The following is a 24,916-nucleotide window of genomic DNA, read 5'->3' on the forward strand; positions in this document are numbered from 1 at the left end:
TAAGTAAAACTTGTCTAACTACAAAGATTGGTATACAGTTTATACGCTATGAGATGCTGGACCTTTTCTATTCATTGAAACCAAGACTGATTGCTGACTTTATAATAAGCAAGAAAACCTCAGAAAGTTTAAAAACATCAATTTGCTGAAGTAATTGCCTGCATTGCAAAGGTCTACTTTCATATTCTGGGAAGTTATCCATCCTCCCCCCCGATTATCATGCAAACACCCTGTTTGTGTCTGAAAGCATTTTGTGTCTCTTTTGATTTTAGTCAGTTGTAACTGAGGCAGAATTACTCTTGTATGTAAAAGCTGATTTTATTAAAGTGTGCAAAATATTTTTGCAGACTTTCGTCAAAAAACTAAATTGTGGTTTTACTCTTGGACACTTTACCACAAAAGGAACTTCCATCATCTTTCAAATTCAGGGCTGTGTTTGTGCAACTTTGCCCCACTTTCCAGATGGTGCATCATTCAAGTACAATTATAAAATCAGGAACACAATTGTCATCAAAGGCCAGCTGCTTTCTCTTCCGATGATTTAATTCTTTACTTTTTTTTCCCAGAAACAACACAATGGACATGATTTGATTGACTTGGTTTGATTTTTTTCCGGTGAGGTTATAATTATTAGCAATACTAAGGTTCAGAATCCTCATGTCACCTTGTTGTAAAACTTCCACAAGCATCACAAACACCCACTTGTCACCCAACTGTCTTTTACACATCAACCAATGGATGATACAGAAATATAGGATTTTAGATGTAGATCCACAACATTTTTTTCAAGTACAGCCCCTTTAAACCCTATGTTTTTTTTTTTTTTTTTTTTTTTTTTTTTTGTTTTTTTTACATAAGCATTTGTAGGGAGCTTCGTTTTTCTCAAATGTTTCCAGCTTGGATTCATCTTTTGTTTCATAAATAATAACTTGGTAGAATCTGTGGCGTGTGGTTTTCTTCGCTTCAGGTTAGATTTAAATAATTTAGAAATCTGCTGAAAAGCAACACATTTAGATGTTCAAAGCTAGATCAACAGGGCTTTTACTTTCTTTTTACTATGACTAAGCTTGGTAGAATCCTGATCCTACTGTCTTGTAATTGATTTTCTCAGGCATGTTCAGTGTGCTTCTGATTATTAAGACTACTGTAAGAAGTCCAGATAATAAATTCCACATCTTAAATGAAATATTCAATAGGCTGCACCATAGTTTATCCATGTAGAGTGGACAAAGACATTTCTATAGTCTGTAAAGTAGCGGTTTACTTTTTGCATGCCAACAATGTTTTTATTTGTTGTTTTTCATTGAAACCAAAGTAACAAGGAAGTCGTATCGTAGCTTATTCCACACGCTGCCTTTGCCCTATTTGGTCACTTTATCCTGTACAGATTTCAGAACCTGTGTGGAAGCAGATGATTCTTCAAAAAGAGCAAAGTCATCCCTTGTTGAAAATATGTCCAAAGTAGTGAATTGCAACTGTTTCAAAATGAATTTTAACTGGTACAGGCAAAGAGAGAACATTTCTCCTGTTTTGGCATTCTCCCTCATTGACTTTCAGTTCACTTCTGAATACATTTTAAGATCATTTTGTATTTTAAATGTCTTAATAGTTCTGCCCCCTCTTATTGCTTTGATCTGCTGCAGGCATATGTCCCACAGCTCTCTGAGGTCAGCTGATCAGATGCTCTTATTGATTCCACACACACACACACACCAGACATTACAGTCCAAAACTGTGGAACGACTTACCTCCACATGTCAGGCAGGCTGTTTTAAAGTCTAATTTAAAAACACACTTTTACTTCATGGCCTTTGGCCCTGTGTGAGTTGCTCTTAACCTCCTTGTGTTTTTATTGTTCTAGTTATTGTGACTTCTTTTCTTACCTTTACTGTTTATGTATTTCACTCTGGGACCTCTATTTCGTGGTTTTATTGTACGGCACTTTGGTTGGCCTTGTTGCAGTTTTTAAGGTGCTTTATAAATAAAGTGGCATTGTCATGGTTTTGAGGTTGTTTAACCCACATGCAGAATACCCTCGAGAGGCGCAGAGCAATTTAAGATGTTTATTTTAACACAAGGCTCAACAGAGGTGACTGTGTGGTAAACCCATGACAAGCAGCGCCGGAGGGAGACGCGAGACCTGACTCGGGCGATCTGCGGATGAGAGGCAGAGAGTTAGGTGTGGTACAGAGAGCGGGAAAAATTAGAATAACGGTCCTTAGGCTTACCGCCGAGCACCGTGATCCAGCCAGTGGGAGTGGAGAGGAGAGACGGACCTAGTGAGAGATCTCCCAAGATGGCGGCAGGTGACAGAGCGGCCAGTGGGCGGGCAGGTGGAGTCCGTGAGAGGCCCGAGCAGCGGTAGCGTGGGAGGTGATCTGATGACAGCTGGACATTGACGTGCAGTCAGGGGAGGCAAGTGAGGCCAGGCCTCACTTTTTTCCCCTGGGATTGCGCAATCCCATGTTAACTGTGCTGGCTTCCATTCTGTGAATGCATCTTCCTGTATCTAGATCATAAATTCAATTGTTCAAACAGTCATGAACTGATTTTCCATAACTAAATGTATGTGGATTACGAATTGTGTTTTGGTCATCAAACTGTGTGCAGGTAACATGTTTTTGTGCTGCTGCACGAACATAAAAGGCAAAGAATGGGTTGTAGGTGAGGCCGGCAGTTCCTTGGCCTCTAGGCTGGGGGCGCTCAAAGAGCACCGCTCCTGATCCCAAAACTGTAAGTGACAGCAAGTTATGGATGTATTATTAGCCAGTTATCCTAAACAAGTAAAGCAAAAATAAGTATCAAAATATACAACTGGAACAGGACTGATCCAGGAAGGATTTCCTCCCTGGCAGTGAGCTCCATTGAGACTGAGAGACTTTGAAAACTGAAGATGATAAAGAGGACCTTTACCGGAAAATGACCGATATTTTTGTGCAGAAAGAGCACTGTATGGACTTCATTTATAAGTAGAAGTAAGACAGCGATACTTATTCATGTTTTGTTTTTGTAATGAAATGTGCGTAATGTGGGTTATAGTTTTTTGTAGTTATGTGTTACAAATGCAGAAATCACTCATAACTCATAAACTGTTACCAGTCAAATGACAAATAATTTATTATTTTTTCACCAAAGAATCAATATTTTTTCCATGTCTCTTGGTGATTTAATTTGGCTCAATCAGTCTCCTTCAGCACTTTGCAATGAGTCTACTCTGTAAAATGTATATATTTGTAAATCTGACTCTGATGACGTCAGTGCCTCACCAGCTATGAACCCTACCGCACGTCACTGCAGCTGGAGGAACCAGGACAATCGAATGACAGTCCTCAGCCCGGCTTGGTAACATCAAGGAAGTGTTGGAATGATTCTTGAGCACGGGGAAACGTCGGTAGCAGGATCCAGAGGGGTACAAGCTGGGCGGCTCGTCTTGAGACGTCAGAACACAAGGTAACGCTTGGAATGGGGTCCAGAGCGAGAGGCGACTTGGGAGACAAGGATTAAGAGGAAAGAGGTAAGCTTCACGAGATGGGGGTTAGCACTCTGGCGTCCTCCAGCTGTCTGAGCGCTGTCTTTATAGCACAGCCGCACGCTGCTGATCGAACCACAGGTGTGTAACCACGGCCACCTGCCAACTCCGGTCACCTGTGGAGAGAGCAGAGGGCTGCTGAGTCCTGACAGGTATGGTATGGTATTTGAGGGATTCAAACATTGCAAGATTTCAGTTGATTTAGTTGCGCTTTTGAAAATCTAATGAATTCATCCATTTATTTTAATAACCATGGGAAAACTCAGAGCGCATCTAAAAACCAATTCACCACCAGGTAGACAACTACTACCAATTTTCAGTATGTGAAAACAAGTTTAAAATGTTTTAAACTCAAGGCTTGTGTTCCAAATATCCATTCATCATTGAATTTATTTTAAATGTGAAAATATTGAAATGTTTTAGTCATTTATTCATAGTTTCATTTAGAACAGGAAAATATGTTCTGTGCCCTGCGACAAACTGGTGACCTGTCCAGGGTGTACCCTGCCTCTCGCCCATTGAAATGCTGGAGATAGGCACCAGCACCCTCGTGACCCCATGAGGCATAAAGCGAGTAAGAAAATGTATGGATGAAATATGTTATGTATTCTGATCCAATCCCACTTCAACAATACTGTAAAATAATGAAACAAAGTTTGAGGGTTTGAATCTGACTGCATAGATTCAACAGTATATGTGTATATTTTTTTTATTTTTTTTATTTTTTTTTTTGATGATGATCTGCATACATTTTGTGGAGCAGACATGAATTTCGACTTCAAAACATGGTTATGTGACTAGTTTAATTTTAGTATACAAACAATATTTACAATAAGTCAGTTTGGTAGCCCAGTTTAAGGGATATCAATAAGTTTAATAACAAGAAAGTTCACAGAAAAGTTTATAATCTATGAATGGCACTGCACCGTTTGGTTTTGGTTTTATGCAATTGTTAAGAAAAATAAATTTAGTATTTACCTGGGACACCATGAGTAAGCTTTCTTTAACTTGCTAACATCAAGATTACACCCAAGCCCTCCACCAAGCAGATTTATCATTCTTCTTTACTCTTTACTCAAAGTAAATGCAGAGCCAGATGTAATTTGTGACTAAGACAATGGTCACCATGGAAAAAAAAAAAAAAAAAAAAAAACTGTACCACAGATGTTTGTATTGTGGCTTCCAAGAGTGTGTGTAAAATGATTCTTTAATCTGGTTTTTGCTAACCATTGCTTCCCTGCTGCACAGGAAATACTAAAAGGGATGGACACAGACCTGCATCACAGTAATGCTTTACCGTGTCTTTGTGTATCATTTTGGTATAATAACAATAATCCCACATTGTGTATAACTAAATGATTATGGGGAGTTTCAGACTAGAGATAAGCCTGACATTTTTGGCAGAAACACAGCTTCCCCAACTATAAATACAGAAGGTTTGCTTATGCTTCAGCTGTCAGTCGCACCACACGACATGCATCTTTTAACAAAATGTCTAAACATTCACAGCAACATCGGCAGCAATTTTGTCCTTGTCTCTCAATGTGTTCATAACCTTGTAAATCTGAATATACGGTTGGTGTGAAATTGTACAAAACGGAGTGCATTCATAGTTAGTACATTTACATATCCTCTGTGGTTTACAGTAAGTAAACACTTTCCTATATGCTGGAAGGCCAATAAATAGTCAGATGGACACTCTGTATTTGTCCCATATTGTTTGGTAACCATGGCAATTCTGATCTGTTGATTATGTAAAATAAAAACAGGTCTGGGTTTCAAGTTGCAACAATGTAAGGCTATGCATTACATTTGCAAAAAACTAAATACATTTATACTCACTGCCCACTTCACTACCTACTAATCTAATTGTTTGTTAACAACAGTGATGAATCAGCCAATCAAATGGCAGCAAGTCATTGCATTTTGGCATCCACTGTAGATGTGGCGAGGTGAACTGGCTGAAGCAAGAGCAGAGCATCAGTGACCTTCAGAAGAAAGAACCAACAATTCCACTAAAGACAAGTAAGAGTTGACTTCTTTTCTGGAAATGTGTTTAATATTTATAGCTAAATCTAAGGATCAGAATCCTAATCATACCTTCGTGTAAAAGTTAAATGCTTATTAAATAACAGAGGTTTCTAACTTGTCGGTCTCTTGCACATCAGCCACTAAACAAAACCGAATCATGTATTTTAAATTCTAGGTTAGTTTATGTCACTTTACATATATCTTTTGGGTTTGCAGGTGTGGTGTTAAAGATATTTTTTCTTTTTTTTTCTTTTTTTACAAACTTTTTCACTTTAGCCCCGTAGTACCCACTGAGAAAACACCATAGTCAACTTTAGAATTGTTGCTGACCAAGTCCATCTCTTTACAACCACAGCATACTCTTCTTCTGATGGCCATTTACTGCAGGATAGTGCACCATTTCACAAAGCTTAGATCATCTAAAACTGTTGTTTTTACCCACTCATTCATGCAGGTTTGCAGGGAGGCTGGTGTCTATCTCCAGTGATCATTAAACGAGAGGCAAGCTACACCCTGGACAGGTCGCCAGTCCATCACAGGGTAACATAGAGACACACAGGACAAATAACCATCCACACCTAAGTAAAATATGGAGATCAATTTAATCTAAAACCCTTTTGTAACAATGACAGTGAGTTCCCCTTCCTCCAGTTGTCTCTAGCAACATCAAATCTCAATGCAGTAGAGCACCTTTGAGACATGGTAGCAGCAACTCCATGTTGCCATAGTTTCAGTATAGATCAAAATCTCTGAACAATGCTTCACACTCTTGAATCTAAACACCAACAAATTAAAGCATTTCTGAAAGCAAAATGAGTTTCAACATAATATTTTCATTGTCATTACTGGGCAATACTGTAAGTCTCAGCCTCATCGTTATAAAACATGAACATATCATTAAAAGGATTAGCTGAGATCTGATTTACAAACATTCAAGAATTATGACCTTTTAAACAGGAGTGTTGGACAGAAACATTAAGTTTCTGAAGTAATTTTTGAAAGAGCAAAAGTTGAGATCAGAACAACAAGGGTGATATGCAAAGACTTGTCTCAGCTTTATGTACCAAAATGAAGGATGATGATGAAGCTTTAAAGAGCTGCTGAGAAATTACATTTTCTCTTTACACACCAAAACCATGTACACATTTGCCATCCTGTCATTACTCTCTTCTATGAGGACTTCCCATGCCCTCCTTAACCCTCTGCCCAAAACTTAAATAAAACATAACTATCATAACCATATATCAAAAACCACTAACTACTATTTCATTATTTTAGTTTGTTACATTACGTCATCTTATTTTTTGCCTTAGTTTTATATTATACTTGTTTTCAATGTACAATAGTTATCAGATTTTCTATATATTACTTTAAAATCACACAGACAGTACAATCCTGTGTGCATTTATTGATTTTAATAGTGATGCAGAGTAACCTTCAGATTAATCGTTGCATATGAGCCATTGATCATCACATTGCCTCCCTCAGCGTTCAAAACACCATAACCGCAGGGTCACGAGAAGTGACAAGAGTGAAATATTCTTCAATTTTGGTACTCTTTGCCTTGAATAATTGAGTAATTCATCACTGAAAAAAGTGTAAACATTGTGTTCTTTACTGTAATTTAAAATCTTTGCCTGGGTTTTATTCAGGGCGAAGCAATAAGTTGAACATTCAGCACTTTCCTCTTATACTGCATCTAGACATTTATTTATAGGCTTTCTTCTACATTCGCTGTACTTTTTTCCACATTGTGGTTTACCTGTTTCAATAGGCTGAGAAAATATGTTGCTTTAGGAAACTTTTTGGAAGAGACTTGAAGGAATAAGAGAGCAGGTTTTTCTATCTTTAAATATAGATTTTTTTTTTTTGTTGTTGTTGTTAGCAGTGGCGGCTGGTGAAAAGAAATCTTGGTGGGGCTGGCCAATAGATTTCCCTGCCTAACCCAGTACATGCATTTAAATTAAAAGTCGGAAAATTACTACGATTCCACAATAAGCATTTAATTAATAAAAAAAAAAAACATTGTTCACAAAGGATTATTTTGGTGTTTTTGTCTTTTTAATCCTTTTCACAGACTCATGCCAGAGGGTTTGCATACATTGTACATGTACGTATAATATTACGAAACGGACGTTTACGTCTTGACTTAAATATGTATCCTAATTTTTTATTTATATAATGATTTTAGTAGAACAATGACTAGTGCAAAATTAAGTTGTATTTACCGGAGATGAAGTGTAGACTGCAAATTCTGTCGTGGTATGATGGCTCCCACAGTCGATTGGTATTGTCTGCCTGCATCCTCTACATTGAAATTATCCATTTCTCTCTTCGTCCTTCGGTAAACGAAAGAAACGTACATCCGACGATTTGGAATGCCTCTGTGTGCAACCGGGAGCACAACAAGTCGTATGCATTGTTTAGATTCCAAAAATAAACTAAAAGTACGCTCTAATTCACCCGTTTTGTCACGCTGGTAAGCGAAAACTGTTGTTTTTGCCGACCACCGTGACCTGGATGTAGCGCGGATGTAGCTCATGACGTCACGCGTGAAGTACACCTATAACTGTGTAGCAGGGGCAAAGACTCCAGGAGCTCCAAAGCCATTCATTTTGGCTATGCTGATTGGCCAAATATTTATAAATCTTCAGTAGCAACAGTATACGATTGGTTATTTCGCTACACTTGTAGGGCTCCTTGAGTGACAGCCCCAAAAGTGTAGAAGAAAAGAAATGATACGTTCTGTTGATGAAAATGCACTGTTAAATGAGAGTCAATTGATAGAGTCAATCAGTAGAAGTGTTTTAATAATTCTGATTACATGTAGCCACGTACTATTAAGTAAAAACTGACATTAATAATACTTTTAATATCTATATATATTTTGACTTTTCCCCTCCACATCTAGGGAGGGCAGCACCCGAGCGCCCCCCATGGGCCAGCCGCCACTGGTTGTTAGCAATGTCAGAGAGACAAGCAGAGTAGCCAATGAAAGCCTCTTGTTCCACTAATATCTGGTGCAGTGGGGACTTATTATGCATGTCCTGAAACCTGAGAGCCGGTCACCTGTTCTGCTACCTGAGCTCAGGCCCTGGGGACAGATGAAGGACAGCCGCGCTGCACTTAGCTGAGCACTCTACTCTTGTCAAACAGGCCTAAAGAGTTACTTGGAGCTGCAGACAAATCCCTGAAGGCTGTTTCTCTTCTTTTTTTTTTAACTAGCTCAATGAAACCAGTTGCATGTGCAGGAAGATAGTTACCTGATAAATATAAGAAGTTACTGAGGTCTGTCAAACAGAGCCATCCCTTTCAAAAACCTAGGACTTTTTTCTCAAGTAGCTTCCCTTTGAAGTCCTCTGTGGGTGACTTAAGCTCACAGGGGTAATTTGTGTAAACATATTGACTGCATTGATGGGTTTTACTTTTCCCACTGAATCTCTGAGAGCTGAGAGGAGTATCTGCTGAAACCTGACAAATGATCGGGGAGGACAGCTCACTCCCTGATGATCTGTTATGCTCCTAGGTGAGAGCAGGACAGCTCACACTGTGGCAGCTCCCGGTGCAACTCATTCTGTGGAGAGAAACAGCTGCTGCTCCTGGTAAGAGGCTGCAAAAAAATCATTTAACAGTAGTTTTCAGTTTGATGAGTGGTGTCTGTTTTTAAAGTAGGGAGCAAAATATACAAAAAGTATTTTTTTTTTGTCTAGTGCGTTTTGCTGTAACCTGAGCATGTTTTTTTTTTTTCCTTAACAGTCTGTATTTGATTGAGCTTTTTGTTTGTTTTAGGTAGATTTTGGCTCTTTGTGTTGTTGTCTGTATTCTGTGGATTATTTTAGCTCATTGGCACGATTTCCAATTATGGTTATTCAGCCTATGTTTATATGTGCTTTGTGTTTAGGTCAGTCAAATGTTTGTGGAATTTCCAAGGTAACTTTACCTAACCTGACCCTTGCCAGATGGATGTCGCTCCGCCTAGCTTCACTCACATCCATCTGGGACCTCTCCATAGGAATTGCCTTTAGAAGGGCGAAAACATTGTTTCCACCAACAAAAGCATTCAGAGCCGTTCTCTGATGTTCTTTTAATGAAACAATATTAGGTAGATTGGACAACACGGAAGAAATAGCAGCATCAATGTTAGCGCTTGCTTCCTCGACGATTCGCCATTGCTATCAAAACAGTCTCACGTCACAGTCGCGTCTCCGCTACGTCACATCTATGAAACTCCAGCCCTGCGTCCTGATTGGCCAGACCATAAAATTGGTTGGAGAAATCACTCTCTATGGGAGATGTCCCAGATGTATGTGAGTGAAGCTAGGCGGAGAGACATCCGTCTGGCAAGGGTCAGGTTAAACTTTACCTGGATTAAGATTTAAATCCATTTTCATTTAACTGAAATTTCAGTCTCAGAGTTCTTTGTTGGCTCTTGAGTTACACTTTTTATAGTGCCTTGCAAAAGTAATCACACCCCTTTTGTGATATAGCATCAAACCAATGTTTTTGCAAGGATTTTTATCAACACAAAATGGTGTATACTTGTGAAGTGGAAGGAAAGTGAAATATGGTGTTCACTCTTTGGGGTGTATGCTTCTTACATCTTTGTACATTAGTGTGGAAAAATTGTAGAAACTCAGAAAAATGCTTTCATTTAAACCATATATTTATTTTGTTATGGGAAAGAGGATCTCTGCTCCAGGCCGAAGTTTTTTGCAGCCTGTAACTAGTTTTCTTCCCAGGGTTGCCCTGTACTTAGCTCCACTGAGCTAAGTACAGGGCAGGCATATCTTCACAATATGAAGCTGCCAAAACAATGTTTTTTGCAAAGCAGACAAAGTAAAATTTTGGTCCCACCTTCCTAAAACCTTTTCTTCCACTTGTTTGCTATGTCCACTACATGGCTTGTAGGGAAGTGTAAATGAGAACATGTCTTTCTTTTTGTCACTCTGTCTTAAGAGTGTAGAACTGATAGTTGTTATTTTGGTAGATTCTCCCATCTTAGTTGTGGATCTCTGCTGCTCATCAATTTAGGTTAATGACCACATCTTGGTAGGTTTGCAGTTGTGTCATGCTCTCTCCCCATTTTTATGCACTGAAAAATGCTCCAAGAGTTGTCCAGAGCTTGGGATTTCACTTAATGATCTAACCATGCTCCAAATTAACATTGTTCACAACCTCATCCTAAACTTTCTGCTGTGTTCCTTGGTCTTCACAATGTTTGTTCACTCATGTTTTCTAACAAATCTCTAAAGCCTTCACAGAACAGCTGTTTTTATAATGATGCTGTCGGAGACCCGAGGCCATCCTGACACTTCCAGTCCCTGCTGAACCTGTAAATGTGTCAGGGCACGAGCAGGGGGACCGCACTGTGCCCCTGGGGCCCTGCGCCCCAGTCCTCAAACTAGTCACCTTCTTGTCCCCTCAGAAAGACATCAAGAGGGAGTCCCTATATTAAAAATAATAAATTAAAAGATGTATAAATTCCTGTCCAACTCAATTCTGTGCTAGTTTATGTTGGTCTATGGTGTAGAAATCTCAATCACAACACTGAAGTTTTTGATTGTGATATGAGGAAAATGTTAAAAACAAAAAGGTTTGAGGGATGTGAATACTCTAGCAAGACACTATAAATATTTAGATTTTTTTCATCCTCCTGTGTCCTCCTACAATTTGTTCTTCGTCCAAACGGCCCTCATAACAGCTCATTTCAGCCAAAGCAGGGTATCGTTATTTCAGATTATGGCACCTCAAAAGACTCTCGAGCCAGCTAATATGTTTTCCTGCTGTCATTTCCAACATTTTAGTCCATGTGACCACATTCCAGCGACCCGATCATTACAGCATGTCTGACTGGACTGAACAAATTGCTTTAACACAGAAACTATTATGTAACTGATAAAGTTTATAACAAGGACTGTTTACTTTATGTGACACATTTCTTCTAGAATATAATCCTACATTATGTGGTAAGTAAGGGGTCTATGCTTTTTAATCTAAAAAGGTAAAACTGATAAGGCTTTTTTTCCCCCCATTTGTGCATGTGTAAAAAAAGAAAATAAACACAAATCCCTGTCCAAAATAATGCTGTTGAAATGATTGGATCTCTGGGAACCCGATATTCCGGTCGGACACAGTGTTTTATGTTTAAAAAGTTTATTGTAAAAAAATGCAGATGGCAAGCAGAACATGATGATGATGATGATGATGATGATGATGATGATGACTGAGGCAAGCTGAATAGGTAGGGTTGTCACGATACAAAAATTTCAAATTCAATATTGATACCCAGGAAAACATTCAACTACTGGTTGCAATTTTCAATAACATGGGGATAAAAATTACAACTAATTTAAAAGGCACAAAAAATATTTTAGTAACATGGGGAAAAAAACCCCTCAACATTCAATGCAGTTTTATTTATATAGTGCCAATTCGCAACGCATGTCAACTCAAGGCTCTGTTCGTGGTACGTGCCTTAAAAAAGTGTGCAAATAAATACTAAATAACTTAAATATGACACATGCCTAGTAGCCTGCTAGTCACAGCTAATCACACAACGTTAATGTAGACCACCGTTTGCACTCTCAGTAATATCTTTAATTTATTATTAAATTATGAACATAACTAATTTATTAACCTTTTGGAATTCATCATGAAGGCCAGGGTGTCTGTCCTTGGGATGTTTGGCCAAGTTTGTTGTGATGATTGACTTTGTTGCACCACTTTAAACCATTGTTTGCTCACATGCTTGTCAAGATCTTTGGGTTTTCTTTCTTCATTTGCCTCATATGCAAAATATTTAGTATCAGTATCATGCCAAATTAGTATTGTATTCCGATACAGCATTTGAGTATTGATACTTTTGACAACCCTACTAGGTAAGGGCAGAGACAGGTAGATCAGGTGATAACTGAATCCGCTGACCAGAAAAACTATCTGAGACTTGACAAGAATGAGCAGAGCTGGCAACAGGAACACAGAGCCTGATAAAAAGCACAAACTCACAGGAAAGAATCCTTCAATGAGGGCAGGCACAGGAACATAAGGTCTGGCAAGCTAAGCAAACAAAACTGGGCATAGCAAACTGGCCATGCTAATGAGACATGCTGGTAGTGAGGGACTTTGAGCCTCAGGTATAAATAGGAGTAATCACAGGTGTGAAGACTTGGGCCGATAAGCAGAAGCAGGTGGAACTAATTAGGAGTGGCTGAGGAGAGCGAAGCAGAGAATGGAGGGAAACAGTCAATCAGTTAAAAAAAAAATACCTTATATGACAGCTGTAAAGTTCCATACAGTTGCCAACAATTCCAAAATATGCTTTCTTCATGACAGAGATTGAAAGCTCAAAAGCAAAATCAGACCAATTTGATGTATTGCATTCAACCTTCCTGTTATCTGGTCTGACACACATTGCAACACCTTGAATTGTTTCCTACTAAAAAGTTCTGTGCATCTATAATTGTTCTCTGACTTAGTGATAGTGAAAATACGTAGATTAAAACATCACACCTATTGCTCAGGGTCAATCAAACTCAAAACTACCACCAGCATCTCCAATGTCGTTCTGCTGATAAATCTTTTTTAGACTATTTCCCTCATATAACTTACCTCAGAATTTTCTGTCTCTATGTTTTGATGTACTGTGACACAGGACCAAAACATTTAGCTCCCATTGCACGCGAGTATAAAATTGACAACACTTTGATTCAAAGATTTATTTTTGTTTTCACTTGAAAAGCAAAATATCTATAGGAAATTGTAACACTTTAACTTATGGTATTTTACAGAGCATAATTTTCAGTTTTTGAGGAGATTTTTCACTTTTTCCCTTATTTCTGTTGCAGTTTACAAATGTTTTTTTTTGTCTTTGTTTGTTTTTTGTTGAATAAATTGGTGTTTGATTCTATAAGTAATTTTAATTTTATTGACTAATTCTTTCATTATACTTAACCACAAATGAAGTAAAAACATTTTGTTCATTAAAAGTAGAACTGTGTTGTTTTTTTCATTTATTTCTTTACCTCTATTCATCAAATGTATCTGTTATTAAACCAAAACGATTTAGAACAAATTACACAAAACACATTTACTAACAACTTTTTGACCAACCCACATATGTTGCTGCAAAACAGAACACACAATCCCTGAAGTTTCATCTTAAAACTCTTTTCCAGCTGTCTTGGGTGTAAATTTGAATGTTTAATTTAAAAAAAAAGAATATTTTATCTGCAGCTATTTATTTTATTATTTACAAAATAAAGTGATGAAATTTATTTTAGTTGAAGTTACTGGCTAAGGAAAAAAAACATTCTACAAGTAAATGACTTTAACTTAAACTGTGAATCCATTAACTTCCATTTCAGAGTTGTCTGAACTTTCATTCCCATGTAGTTGTCTCAAAATAGAACAACCAAGCTAAACATAATTACTTTTTTCTGTTAAATTGTTTGCATTGCACTGTTATTGAAAAACAAATAACCAAACAAATGCAAAATTTTATTTATATTGACTAAATATCAAACTCTAGACTAAATCCTCTGCATGTCTGGGAAGTTTGTTGAAAGCCTTTACTATATAATTTACAGACTAAAAATAGTGGTTGACTTAAAAGCTAACTTCAGGTCATTGTTAAACACCATCATAATTTGAAAGAATTAATATAACAGAATATTGTCAATCAATAGACACAATCTTTGGCTTTCTGAATCAACATTTTGAAAAATACGTTTGTTTTATGTTCATCCAGTTTGTGTACCTGCTTGTCCTTGCAAGGCTGTGGACTGGTGTTTATCTCCAGCAGTGATTGGGACAGAAACAGGGTACACCCTGGATACATTGCCAGTGCATCACAGGGCTTTATGTGAATGAATTATCCAAAATGTGTCTGTAACTAGGCCTGATAATATGGTCGGGAGCTGAGCTGAGCTGAGCTGAGCAGCAGAAGGGGGGAAGCTTTTTAACATTTTTGGATCATGATGAGTGGGAATGAGCAATGAGCATTGAATAAATATGCAATAATAAACTGGAGTAAATAATCAAATATTGAAATGTTGGCAGAAATAATGATTTAGATATTTCATCACAGGACAAGTGTGTTCATTTTGGGGGGAAACTTTTGGCAATTTTTCAAGTGCATCAGTTTGATTAGGATCATTATGTGTTTTTAAATGTAAGAAAGTTTACTATTCTAAGGACTGGACAGTGAACGATTGGAAGCTGTTGGATGATTTTCTCAATTAATTGATTTTTTTAAAGCTTGTTTACTTATTTTACAATTTGCTAGATTGCCTGATAGGCTTAACCAAATTAGGATAATATATAAGTTCCCAGAAAGCTGAAAATCCATGGAAACTTTGTTGCATGCTCAGATGTGATAGTCAGTGCTTTAGGTTGCAAATTTTGCCAGAGGAAATGTAAATGTTTTCTGAAAAAGCGCAGTTTAAAATAAATGCCTCTTGTCTAAATAAAAATGGCATTTTCTGTTGGAGAAACAAATAGTTATTAGTGACATTTGTTTCACATGTGCTTGAAGGGAAAACCAAATGGAGAAGAATGCAGCAGATGGTAAAATACCTCTACTGTAACTGTGACACGCATATCTTCTTAGCCCCCTTTCCATTTTTTCCTTCGGCTGCTTTCATCGAGGGTCATGCATGCCTTCATCTTACTCCGTCCTTTGTCTTTTCAAATTTTATATTATCTTCCAATAACCTCTTTCCAGCATTTCAAATATTTCTTCTCAGAACATGTCCTAACCATCTCAACCATTCCCTCTTTAATCTTATCTCTAAACCCCCAACCTTAGCTTTTCCTCTGATCTGCTTATTTAAAATATTGTCCTTCCTGGTCACTCCTAATGAAAATCTCGGCATCCTTAACCTTGCCATCTCCAGTTCAGCCGCCTGTCTCTTTCAGACTGTGTCACTGTCTACAAACTATATATCACGTCAGGCGTCACTACTGTCTTGTGAAATACGTCTGTCATACATCACTCCTGACACTTTTCTCCATCCAATCCATCCTACCTTAGACTTAGACAGACTTTATTGTCATTCAACTGCACATATTATACAATGCACATTTGAGAAAAAAAAAATTGTTGCAAGGCTCCAAGTAAAAACAGAAGACAAAAGAGAAACATTATACATATAAGTATTTCAATCTGGAGAGACTCACACAAACAAAAAGAGGCAATTAGAGAAACATACATTAGAAAAGTTATTTGGCACTCAGACCTGGAAGAAGACATGAAAGCTGTGAATGTCCATGAGGTTGGATGTTCATTTTAGGATTAGTGAAGTCTTTCCCCTGTCAATAAATTTGGAATGTCGGCAATATTCCAGAGGTGAACAAAGGAAACCCTGGAAACAGGGAAAAGCTTTTCTTTACTTTATTACCAGAGGCCAATTTAATGCCATCCAGATTAAGTGATTGATTAGTAATTTTATTTTTGAGGACTCCGGTCCAAAGATTAGAACTTCTATCTTGTCAGAATTTAAAAGCAGGAAATGTAAAGTCATCCAGGTTTTGATGTAATCAAAACATGCCTGTAGTCGAAGTAATTGATTGGATTCTTCAGGATTTATGAATAAATATAGCTGTGTCATTAGCTTAACAGTGGAAATTAATCCAATGCTGTCTGATAATTTTACCAATTGGAATACACATACATATATATATATATATATATATATATATATATATATATATATATATATATATAGATAGATAGATAGATAGATAGATAGATAGATAGATAGATAGATAGATAGATAGATAGATAGATAGATAGATAGATATTAATAGTAAGGAGAATTGGCCAAGGACTGAATCCTGTGGTACTGTACAAGTGTCCTTAGAGTTTGAAGAAGATTTATTGATAACATGAACAAACTGCAATCTGTCAGACAGATAAGATTTAAACCATCTTAATTCTTAATCCTACCCCTAACACTTAATCCCTGTAGTATGTTCAAGTCTTTCTATGAGAATGTTATGATCAACTGTATTGAATGCAGCACTGAGATCTAACAGGACAAGTACAGACACAAGTGAAATATCTGAGGCCCTGATAATATATTTAGTGATCTTCACCAGAGCGGTTTCAGTGCTATGATGAGCTCTGAAGTCTGACTCAAACCCTTCAAATACGTCATTACTTTGTAAATGTTCACAGACTTGATTAGCAACTACTTTCTCGAGAATTCTAGATAGGAAAAGAAGATTAGCTCTTGTTCTGAAAAAGCCTGTGGCACATATCCATTTAATAAGGATAGATTAACCATGTCTAAAATGGGGGCATTAATCAAATAACTTTGGGATTGTGTCTAACATACATGCTGAAGGTTTAGATTAGGCAAAAATTTTAGATAACTCAGAAAGCTCTGCTGCATCTAAACAGTTCAAACACCGATCAGGTTTAAAAGATTCCTCCAATGCTACCTCACTTACTGAGGACGAGGTAATCATGTTTGAGAGGTTGCCAAGATTTTAACTTTATAGAATTAATTTTATTTATGAAGAATTCCATAAAGTCATCACTGCTGAGATCTAAGGGAATGGATGGATCAACAGCGTTATGACTCTGGGTAAGTTTGGCAACTATACTAAAGAGAAACCCAGGATTATTTTTATTTTCCTGTATTAATGAAGAAAAATATACCGCTCTAACTCTGCGAAGGGTCTTTTTATACAACAGTAGACTCTTTTTCCAGATTAGGTAGGATTCGTCTAGTTGTGTAGAGCGCCATTTTCTCTCCAATTTCCTAACGTTGTGCTTTAAAGAATGCAGCTCTAAATTAAACCAGAAAGCCAGCTTCCTATGACTAATCACCTTCTTTTTCCAGGGGGAAAAAGAAGTCTAATCCAAAACGCAATGAGGAAGCGACACCATCAAAAAAAGCGTCAATTTGTGATTGGGAAGAAACAACTTTGTTGCTATGTGCTGGGTATTTCTGTGATACTGAGGAAATTAAAAGGGGGACAGACTCTTTAAAGTTTTATACGGCATTATATGATAATGATCTACTATAATGAAACCTTCCTTTGGGGGTGGAGAACTCAGTTAAATTGAATTCAATGGTTATTAAAAAGGTCACATAGGATGGTTGTGGGGAAATATTGTTAATTCTTGACAATGGATGCCATATATCAGCACAAGGTCCAAAATATGAAGGCAAGAGTGTGTCAGTTTATGCACATTTTGAGCAAAAACAATTGAATCTAGGAAAGGATTTAAGGGTACATTAAGGTTATCACATTCAGTGTCAACATAAATGTTTAAATTCCCCCACTATAATAGCCTTGTCAGTTTTTAACACTAGATCGGATAAGAAGTCTGAGAACTGATCTAAAAACTGAGAGTAATGGCCTGGTGGATGATACAATACAACAAACAGAAGAGGTTTTATTGCTTTGCAGTTTGGATGAGGAAAACTAAAGGTTAAATGTTCAAAAGAATTATAGATATAAATTGGGCTGGGAGTAATTAATAAATCAGACTGAAGGATGGTTGCTACTCCTTGTCCCGTAGTTCTGGGAATGCGAAAATTTAAATAATTAGAGGGAGTTGACCCATTTATACTAATGTAGTCCTTTTGCAGCCAGGTTTCTGTGAGACAAAATAAATCAGTCTGATTGTCAGAAATCAATTCATTAACTAACAAAGTCTTGGGAGGGAGAGACCTTATATTTAATAAACCACATTTAATTGTTTTATTTTTTTGCTCAAGTTGAGTGGTATAGATTTTTATGATTTGCTCCTTTTGTTGATTAGTTTTTAATCTGTATAGTTTTGGATGGGAAAGACACTGCCTCAATAGGGTAATTGGAGGGTAACAGTACAGAAACTGCAGAGAGGTGTGTTAAACTACGGCTCTGTTTCCTGGTCTAGAAAACCAAACCACAATCCACACCGCAGCAAGAGAAAACAGTAAGTGACGCAATACGCCTCAGTCTCAGGAGCGTTGACGTTTTCAGCAATTATCTGCGACTTACTTGCTTTTTTCAGCAGTAACAGCATTGTTTATTTTAGTAAAAATTTGTCTTGATATTCTCCATATGCCTTCATTAAACATTTCTAACTCCACCCACAAGACATTTTTTCCCCTGCCATTGCCATGGTGAATCTCGTTATCTGCATTCCATTGATGAGGGCGTCTTTCATGCTTGTGCTCAACACAGAGTTGTCTTGACACTGAGTTTAGTTACATGATTGATATCACCTGTTTGTGAACCAAAAACGCTGAGTATGACAGCGTGAGGTAGAACTACTCAGAGAAGCAGCTTTCTACTCAGGGTGCATCGGCCATTCTATCTGAAACGTGGCCCAAGAATTCGATGCTGCTGACTCACTCTACTGCTGTGTCATTGATGTGGAGGGATGTGTGATTTGGCAGATTTTTCCTAAAGTCAACCACAATCTCTTTTGTTTTCTTGACATTCAGGAGCCGATTGTTTTTGACACACCAGTTCACCAGGTGTTTCACCTACTCTCTGTAGGCCAGTTCATTGTTGTGACTGATGAGACCCACCACTGTCTTGTCATCTGCTTACTTAATGATGTGGTTCGTACTGAACCTGGCATGGCAGTACTGAGTCATCAGGGTGAAGAGCAGTGGTCTTAGTACACAGCCCTGGGAGGCTTCTTTGCTGAAGGCTCAGCAAAGGCTTAGGTGGAGTTTTTTTGCCAACCTAAACAGACTGCAGACTGTCTGTGAGGTAGGCAAAACAGGAGGGTGCAGCGAAACAAAAACGCTGCACCCTCCTGTAACATGTTTAAACAAACCATTGTCATGTTTAACTTAGGGAGACAATCCAGGTGCGAACAGAGGTGGTGGTCGAGGAGCAGATCAGGTCCAGTTTCCAGGCAGGCTGTCAGAATTACTACAGGGGTCAGGCTGACTTGGAAACGGTAATCAGACACTGGTCAAAACATGGACAGGCAGGCAAGACATGAGAATGCTGGAAGTTCGCACTGGGAGGATTGAGACGTTCTGGCACTGGAGTGACAGAGGAGGCAGGGTTAAATAGTTATGTGAACAGGTGAGCTGAGTGAATCCAATTAAGCCAGAACAGGTGGAGGTGATCAGGGAAAGGGAAGTGACTAAAAGTGAAGATCAACTGGCAGGACACGCGGAAGGGGACATAAAATAAACTAGACTAATCCAGAACCAAAATAACCATAAACACCAGGCCTAAGAAAGAAAACCAAACTAAGACTAACCAGAACACAAGCAACTAATAAAAACCAGAACTAATACTAAGACAGGAACCAAAACTATGACAAATATTACAGTCTGATATCTATATTGCTCATGGCCGAGGCACAAAATAGTTTTCTGATGAAGGGTGGCAGGTGAACACATCTCGTGTCAACAGTCCTGAGGTCATCAAGGAGAGAGTTCAGGTAAACCAGGTTCTGGAGAGCTTCAATGAAAGGATCCAGGTGGGAGCACCTTTTGGTCTGGAGGTCCCTTAAGAGCTCTTCCTACGACTTCAGCACCCAGGGCCTCTTCGTGTCTTAAAGATTCCAGGGCTCCGCAGTGACTTCAAGTCTTAAGAGCTTCCCCTTCCCAGAGCTTCTGCTTGGGTTTAAGTTGAACCCAAGTTTCAGGTCACACCAGTAGCCAATCTTCAGATCTTGTCAGACGCTAAGCTTCAGATCTTGTATATAGCCAAGCTCCAGGTCTCATATGTCGCCAAGCTACAGGGGGCATCTCGCTCCAAGCTCTATAGCTTCTCTGTCATCAAGCCCTGCCCAGAAATCAAGCCTGCTAGGTTTAAGCCAGAGGTCAAGCCTATTAAGTTGTGGCAGTTCTCCAGACACCTATGCCTTCTCTTGAGACATTGTTGGTCTCCAAAAGTCTTGCACCAACGTCGTCGGCCTCCAGGAGCCCTGCACCAACACTGAATGGCTTTCAGGAGCCCTGCGCACCGGCGTCATTTGCGTCCAGCGTTCCTGCACCACTGTTGTCAGCTTCCCAGGTTCCTGCTCCTCCATCACCAGCCTTCCAGGTTCCAGCTACATCTCGGATGACGTTCCATGTTTCTGAATTCATGCTCTGCCCTGCCTGGGTTGTTTTTTGTTTTGTTTTTTTGGCTCTTGCCCACCCTCCCAGGCCTCCTCCTTTTTGACTCTATCAGAACCGCCAGAGAGTGGCTGCCCAGAGCTGCTAGTGAGCACCTGCCTAGAGCCTTCAGTTATTGCCTGCACTAGGGCGTCATTCTTCCTTTTAATAAACCTTTGAAAACACATGGCATGTTTTGCTCAAATGTTGGATTCTCTCTTTGTCTTGTCTTGCATAACAACTTTGGGGGTACTTCTCTCAAGCAGGGTAAGGAAAACTGATAAGAATTTAAATTGAAATACTGTAAATGGAGCAAAGGGAGGGGCAATAATGGAGGAAACCCTGTTAGATTATGCAAAGGAATTGACGTAACAATCCTAAATATGCAGCCATAGCTACATTGGAAAGGTTGTGACCAAAGCATTTCCAAATTTTAAAATGGCCCAGTCAAAGTCCCATCTTGAATTAAAATTTTTGTGGTAAAACATAGAAATTGGTGCTCACAGACACAGTCTGTCACTGTGACTAAGTTTGAGCCATTTTCTAAACAGAAAAAAAAAATGTCGGTTGTGTGTAGACCATAAGAGTTGCTGCTGTTATTACACTGACAGATAGTTTTACAAAGCTTACTGACTCATGGACCCTGAATATAATTTCAGGACATTCTTTAAAAAATTCTATTCTTAAAAAAATAAAAGTGTGCATTATTTTCCTTTCACCTTCCAGTCATCTACTTCTCCATCTTTCCTCTGTAACAAAATACAGTTTTCTTTTTTTATATAAAATATTTCAGTCTTTGTAATATTGTAATATTTCAGTCATTGTAATGCGACAAAATGTGAAGAGTTCAAGGGGTATAAAACACTTTTGCAAGGCATCCCATGATGTAATTCATCCTGTTTCTATTGAAGTTTACAACTCTAAAAAAGGTTTAAATGATTCATGGAGCAACAATTTGTGTTGTGAAGATTTCCAACATTCCATAAAAATACCCTTTTGAGAATTTTTTTTTTGAAAATGCAAATTAGCTCTGCAAGGGCAACAGATGAGTAGGTTTGATTTTAGCTTTGAACTGTTCTGACTTAGAATCTTAACAGCTAAGGTAAGATATGGAAATACAGAAGAAGCTAGAGACTTTTTAAGAGAAATATTGAATTTTGCATTTTAAATGTCAAGGATAATGTTCCCTACATGCTCTCCTTTGTCACGACAACACCGACAGTTACAGAAATATGTTGTGAAAAAGAGCATTTTGGGTCCCTGTAACCACACAAAAGCAGCTACCAGTTGTGTATTTTAATGACTTTGTAGTTGTAAATTTTTTCTGTTTGCAAAGATATCAGTGGACCACTTTGATATGACCTTTTTTTCTTTTCTTTTTCAGACTGCTTAATAAAGATATTGCTGCTTCCCTGCACAAGAATTTCCAGTCATCTGACGTGAGGTAGCAGGCGAGCAGAGGGGACCATGTTTCTTGGTGCAAAATCCAGCTAATCTCTTTTTACGCAAGGGTGGTCCTTTGGTGCAGTTTTCAACCTGTTATGGCAGGCAAAATGGATTTTCTGCTTTCACTAATCCATCACTAAGATTTTTACATCCATTCTCTTTAAGATTTAAACTACTGTATCACTGACCGTAAGATAAAAGCCTCATCCTAACCACCAATGAGAGACTCAAACATTCAGGTGGATCATGCCATGTTTATGGCAAATAGTCCAAGACAAGTTCACTCACCAGCAAATGGATTGTCAGTACAAGAACTAGGAAAGATTAAAATGCAATTTGTTGGATGTAAACCAAACAACTCAGAGAAGGACCAAAAAGAGGAAATTACAGATTCCACTGGAATAAAACTGTTGTCGTCAGAGCTTTCCTACAGGGTGTGCATCCGTCATGAGATGCCTCTGAGGTCCTGGAGCTCTGCTGTATTTTTGGACAAGTCACTTTGCATTTCCCTCGCAGAACTTGCTGCCGGAACGAGAGGAGTTCAAGCACCTCTGTATAGATCTGCCCTGACTTGTCAGCTCGGTGTGCAATCTCTCTGCAGATCCACTACGGATAAGAAATCAGCCAAGGCAAAGGAGGTATACAGGAGGACTAACTTCAACAGGTGCGATGGCCCAAAGCAGAGACTGGATCACAGGGGGAGCCCTCTATCAAAGCGCCGTGGACACAGGGCCAATCAAAAGGCACCTGCTTGTGGCGTTAACAGTAAGGATGATGACTCAGAAAAGCATAGCCAAAGCACTTCTTTGAAATTGTCATTCAGAGAGCCATCTGCCTGGAACACAAAGGCTGCAAAGCAGAAGGGGAATGCAAATGAGGCAGCCTTCCCTGCTCTGAGCAATTTCAGGCACAGGAAGCACACTTTTACTGTTAGTCCAGGTATGAATTGCACAACCTTCGTTTGAAAATCCAGAGCAACCAATCAGTAACTATATATTTTAATGGTTTGGATATCCTAAACCTAGGTTAAAATAATGTATATGCCAAGGTGGTCTTATACTATGGATAATCTCTTTATCTCTTTTCTTTCTGCCTTTCACCTCTTCCTTTTTTATCTCCTGCGTTGTTAATAGAGCCACACACACACACACACACACACACTTCTCACACTTCTCACACTGTTTCCACGGTGCTTTTCTATTGTTTAAAATAAATCCCAGTTGGCAGAGGAACATGCTGTGCTCAAACAGAGTTAAGTAATGTGCAAACACATTCCTTTTTTTGTCTCGAAATCCTATATGCTTGAAATATAAAACATAAAGATAAGAAAAGAGTGCTGCATTAGAATGACATTGTAATGTATTTGAATTGATTTTTAGACATTGTGATGAAAGTGGAAGGGGATTGCTAGAGGCTTTCATGTTAAGTTAAACATTCCCATGGATGACTTTGTATTAAGTACTTTTTTACATGGGGGGGATTAAAAGCTCAATTAAAATAAAGCTGAATGCATGTTGTCCATACAAAAACAGTAATTAAAATAAAAATGGAAAGATAAATATAATTTCAACTTGAACAAATTAAGCTTACAAATGTTATTTTGTTTTGAAATGCATCGTAGCATAGTCTCCTTATTTGAGTCCATTTCGAGCCAAATGCAATACAACACAAAGGCACACAACCATGCATGGCCACAATCACACTTAAGGGCAATTTAGTGTAACCTTATAGTAATGTTTCTGGCTGTGGGAGAAAGGTAAAATACCCTGGGAGAACCCAGACATGCACAGAGAGAACAAACTCAATGCAGAAACAACCCAGACTGAGATTTGTTCCCAGGACTTTCTTGAAGCAAGGCAACAGTGCTACCAACATAACCACTGTGCAGAACAGAAATTAATATTTTTGAAAAAAGCAAAATGTTGCAATTAAAATTTGTCATTTTAAATATATCATTTTAGATTTAAGTAACAACCCATCAAAGCCTGCTCATTACAACCTTTTAACACAAATAATTAAGACTATTTATTATAAGGCTTGGCAACATATTTTAAACTGAGCTACAAACTAAAAGACTAAGGTAGCTGAAATTTTTAAAACTCACTTTTCATTCATTTTACACATTTTACATAATGTCAAAGGTCTAAAAAGTAAGATTTATACTTGAAAACTCACAGTTTGAGCCGGAAATTGCTCAAGTCTGCTTTAATCTGCTCATTTTCTTGTTGATTTTGTCACTCACTTTTACTTTATAAAAACAAAACAACATGATGTAAAGGCATAATAAAATAACAGGTACAAAACAAGATAGGCACATCAGAATATATCTGCATGGGTGAGAAGATTTCTTGATCTATGCCAATATTCAATATAATGGACTATAACATTTTTTACAAAAACCTTCCAACATTGATAGTGAAGGTTGCAGCCAGAAAAAAAAAAACTCCCTTTTCAAATTTGCTGAATCATGAAATAAAAAAAAACGTCTGCGACACTCAATGCTTTTGAATTACCAAACTGTCTCAACTCTGTGTGGGACGTTTCCTAATTTTCATTGGACTTACAGTTTTGCTGCAAATATATCCTGTGAGAAAAGCTCGACCAGTGACGTCACATAACAGTGATGCAGTACAACAAAAAAAAAGCTGAATGATCACTGCAGCGTATTCAGCTGAGAGATATGTGTTCTAAAAACGGGACAGGAAGGAGGTTAAGGGAGCAGAATGGATGCGCTGCCATCTTTTACATTATTCATTTGGCCATACTCATGTTCCCTCTGGATTTTTTTTCCCCTCCTTATGAGTTGAGGGTGTATTGTGCGTTTTCTGTAAACAAGGGAGTG

The 24,916-nt window shown here is 38.2% G+C and overlaps 1 protein-coding gene and 1 long non-coding RNA gene across 2 annotated transcripts in view; one reads left to right on the top strand and one right to left on the bottom strand.

The window, feature by feature from the left end:
* Positions 1 to 2,087: 2,087 nt before the first annotated feature.
* LOC118557107 lies at positions 2,088 to 3,480 on the bottom strand. Its single transcript, XR_004927604.1, has 3 exons — positions 3,267 to 3,480; positions 2,229 to 2,388; positions 2,088 to 2,154 (listed from the first exon to the last, which is right to left on the bottom strand). It is a non-coding gene; the product is annotated as an uncharacterized LOC118557107 (long non-coding RNA).
* A 2,561-nt stretch (positions 3,481 to 6,041) lies between these two features.
* LOC105927282 overlaps positions 6,042 to 24,916 on the top strand; it is a 28,918-nt gene continuing 10,043 nt past the window's right edge. The window contains exons 1-3 of the mRNA XM_036126866.1: positions 6,042 to 6,100; positions 9,087 to 9,162; positions 22,013 to 22,839. Coding sequence (XP_035982759.1) covers positions 22,293 to 22,839 — 547 coding nt within the window. The 5' untranslated portion in view covers positions 6,042 to 6,100; positions 9,087 to 9,162; positions 22,013 to 22,292. The remainder of the gene's footprint in view (positions 6,101 to 9,086; positions 9,163 to 22,012; positions 22,840 to 24,916) is intronic.

The sequence above is a fragment of the Fundulus heteroclitus genome, chromosome 22, assembly GCF_011125445.2.
Source record: "Fundulus heteroclitus isolate FHET01 chromosome 22, MU-UCD_Fhet_4.1, whole genome shotgun sequence".
Lineage (NCBI taxonomy): Eukaryota > Metazoa > Chordata > Actinopteri > Cyprinodontiformes > Fundulidae > Fundulus > Fundulus heteroclitus.